Consider the following 3,746-nt stretch of genomic DNA (forward strand, 5'->3'; position numbering starts at 1 on the left):
GGGGGGGGGGGGGGAGGAGCCTCCTTTCCCTCTGACAAAGCAAGGAGTGGGTGCATCTGTGTCACCAAGGATGCTGTGCCCTGTGGGCACCCGGGGCGGGGAGGGGGTGTGAGGCCAGACAGCAGAGAGGTGAGGGCTACTGCACTGCACAGCATCACCCCTGGCTGCTCTGGGTCCAATCCTGCTGCCCCTCAGAGCAGCTTGGGGGCTGCCCTGCATTATACATGTCAGTCATCTCCATTGCGAGGCTGTGATGGCACAGGCACCCACGTTCACACGGGCTGTGCAGAGCAGGCTGGGGTGGCATCCTACCTGCTTGGAGACATCGGTGAGGAGGTCTGGCGAAGAGCGGCACTGCCTCTCACTGTAGCGGGTGGCGCAGTGCTTCCTGCAGAGCCGAGAGGCACGCGTCAGGCACATGGGCACCCCACCACTCCTGCCCTGCTGCCCTGACCACCCCCCGGTACCTCTCAAAGGGCAGGCTCCGTAGCTTCCCTTTGCTCCCGTTCTCCAGCAGCTGCCGCTGGGTTCGCCCGCTGCCAGAGAAAGCATGCATGAGCAAACCCTGCAGGCCTTGGCACAGCAATAACCTCAGGTCACAGGCTGCTGGCCAGGGCAGGAGCCGACGGAGGTAGCGCTTGGCCTTTGCAGTGGCAGTGGGGGAGAGCCACACCAGTGCATGCCCCATTTTGGATGCCCTGCTCCACCCAAGCTTTAAAAACAGCTGCCTGGCAAAGCCAGTGGTCTTTCAAGTCCAGCAGCACTGAGGGAGTCACCTTCAGGGCTCATTATCATCTCCCTGATTCCTGCTAAGCTCTTCATCCGCGGGCATTAATGACACCCCTCTCTTCTTTGTAATGGTCTTGATGTACCCCGCAGCCAGCTGGCCTTTGTTCTGCCCTTCCGCTGTCTGCTGGCTCCTCCTGGTCATATAGCTCCTATTTCACAGCCCTGCAGGCTGTTTTTAACCCGTGCCAATGACATCCCAGTGGTTTTTGCTGCAATCCTAACTGGAAACCTGCCACCCTAGGGCTTTGGCGTGTTAGTAAAGCTCTTAGTTTCTTCTTACTCAGAGGAAAAAAAAAACGTGTGTTGTGTTACATAGGGTAATGCACCTCACCAGCTGCACCTCCCCCCTCCCCTCCTTCCCTGCAAAATCCTAGGTCTACCCCTGGAGATGGGCTATGCCCCCATGGGAAGACCAAGGTGGGTCTCACTGGCTTCCTCCCACAGGTGCGCGCCCCTCGCGCGGTGTCTGCCCTCAAGGGTGCCCCAGAGCTCGCGGGACCCAGCCGCGGCAGTCACCTGTAGCGGAAGTTGGAGCCCTTGCTGCAGAGCAGCGCCTTGGGCTTGGACTTGGGCTCCTCAGAGAGCCGGAAGAAGGCATGGTACTCGACGCACGTCTTCCAGAAGGCCTTGCAGGCGTCCCGGCTGGCCATGCTGAACTCCAGCGTGTCCTTGCACAGCGCCTGCGGGGAACATACGTGTGACACATGGGGCAGCGCATGGCAAGTGGCTGGAAACCACTGAGTGGCATCTGCCCTGATGTGTCCAGCCCGGCCCTGGCTGGCATCAGGGGGTAGCCAGGGCTGCATGGCATGGCAGGCTGGGCTCATCCAAGCTCCCACACCTCAGAGCATCCTGAGGCAGGGAGAGGAGACCTCACCCCGCAGCGGAGGACCCCGGTGGCATCATGGCATGACCGCTGTGGCAGAGCTCATGGAGGCCCAGCCCTGCAGTGCCCTGCTACTCACGGACACATTGGCGTGCAGCTTGATGAGGAAGTGCTTCCGCTTGAAGCTCAGCTTCCGGATTTTGGCCCAGTTGAAGGTGTTGATCTTGGTGTTGCCCTGCAATGGCAGAGCCCCAGTTACCAGGGCTCCAAGGGCCCCAGCACCCTCCCAGCAGGCTCTGAATACCCCTGCTGGCATCAGGCTGGTTCCCAGCTGGGTATCTGCACACCTCCAGTGCCTGTGAGGTAGGCAGGCGGGACAGGGACAAGCAGGGGGCAAATGCTGGGTCTGCTGAGTGCTCAGGACCTGACCCAAGGACCACTTCACTGATGCAAAGATGACTCCCCATGCTCCATTAACTGCAGTGGGCTCTGCCCCAAGCCCCTGGGTGCAGGATCAGACCTTGGTAGTGTCAGGATGCTCTCGTCCCAGCCCGCTGGGCAAGCGATTTAATGCTCAGATCCCACCTGCTGCATGCATGCCTTTACTTAAGACCAGTGCCATGGGCTGGCTCAGCCGCCGGGGGCCCAGTCTCCTGTGTCACAGCGCGGCAGAACTGTGCACAAAACTGGTGTCGCCACATGTGGAAACCCACACCAGGCCTGTGCACTTCCACACTTGGCTGGCACCGAGTCATTTGTACGCCAATAAGGAGCATGTGCCTTCACTTAGGCTCTGGCTGAGCGGTGCTAATTAGTAACAGGGCGCCAATAATGATGGTGTGTCATTGGGTGCAAGACACCTCACAGTCCCAGGGCTGAGCCACGCAGCGACCGCAGGAGCCTGTAGTTATGCTGCAAATACATCCTGATTATAGCGTGCCCAAGCTGCCTGGGCACGAGGTAGCTATTTTTGCTGGAAGATTACACGGTGCGCGCGAGCGGAGCAGCCCTGCGACACGCAGGCCTGACAGAGCGACACCGGCGTTTACAAGGTACAAACAAAGCTCCCAAAGTGGAGACAACCCACAGCCGCAGGCCACTGTGGCCGGCGAGGCAGAGGCTGGCATGTCAGGCCAGCACGCGTGTGGGTGGCATGTAGGGCAGCGGCAGCAGGCCAGCAGCAAGCAGACGTGTGAGCAGGGAGCCTGGCAGTCAGCGCCAGTGCCGCCAAGCGGTAGAACCAGACCTCGCTCGGCCTGGAAGGGGCTCCAGGGTAGGGTGGGATGCAGGACACACGTGGCTGCCAAGGCTTGGGGGCATGTTAGGGGGAGTGGGAGGGTGCTGTCCTTACCCGCAGCACCAGGACCCCCATGTGGGTGACAGCCAGGTTGATCTGCGTCCCTTCCCCATCACTGGCCGGGTGAGGTCGGATCCCGTAGGAGTCCAGCTTCCGGGCTATGTCCAGCAGCTGGATGTCGGACTCGGCCGGCGTCTTCCCCCTGCGTGAGGAGGAGGTGGGTGATAAGGATGGTACATGTTAATTGTCAGAACACACGCACACACACAAGCAAGGGAGTATACACCTACACATGCATGCATACACACATCTGCACTCACATATGCATATACACACATTCGTACATCTACATGTGCGTGTGCATAGACAGACATGCATGAATGCACACCCGTGCATATACATACACACATACGTGCATGCACGTACATGTACGTGCATAGCTTTATTGTGTGTGTACACATACATGCACACTTGTGCAGACATGTGTGTGTGTGTATAAAATATTCATAGCTTGTCAGGGGCTGGAAGGGACCTCAGAGTTTCATGGGTCCGGCCCCCTGCACCGAGCAGGAAAGACAACTGGGGTCAGGTGACCCTGAGCAAGGTGACTGGCTAGTCTCCTCTTCAAGTTTTCCAGGGTGAGCTTGTGTGTGTGTGTGTGTGTGTGTGTGTGTGTGTGTGTGTGTGTGTGTGTGTGTGTGTGTGTAGGGCAAAAGAGAGAGAGAGAGAGAGAGAGAGAGAGAGAGAGAGACACACACACACACACACACATATATAGATAGATAGCTAGAGCTATCTATAGATATACCTGTACATATACACATACACACATAC

At 58.4% G+C, this 3,746-nt stretch overlaps 1 protein-coding gene across 1 annotated transcript in view; it reads right to left on the minus strand.

Moving 5' to 3' along the window:
* FRMD7 (FERM domain containing 7) overlaps window positions 1-3,746 on the minus strand; it is a 13,437-nt gene that overhangs the window by 2,077 nt on the left and 7,614 nt on the right. Inside the window, exons 7-11 of the mRNA XM_019536393.1 lie at window positions 2,967-3,114; window positions 1,755-1,850; window positions 1,306-1,469; window positions 468-536; window positions 313-388 (exon numbers count right to left, since the gene is read on the minus strand). Of these exons, the coding sequence (XP_019391938.1) occupies window positions 313-388; window positions 468-536; window positions 1,306-1,469; window positions 1,755-1,850; window positions 2,967-3,114 (553 nt within the window). The remainder of the gene's footprint in view (window positions 1-312; window positions 389-467; window positions 537-1,305; window positions 1,470-1,754; window positions 1,851-2,966; window positions 3,115-3,746) is intronic.

Source organism: Crocodylus porosus, unplaced genomic scaffold, assembly GCF_001723895.1.
Source record: "Crocodylus porosus isolate Cpor-Errol unplaced genomic scaffold, CroPor_comp1, whole genome shotgun sequence".
Classification (NCBI taxonomy): Eukaryota; Metazoa; Chordata; order Crocodylia; family Crocodylidae; genus Crocodylus; species Crocodylus porosus.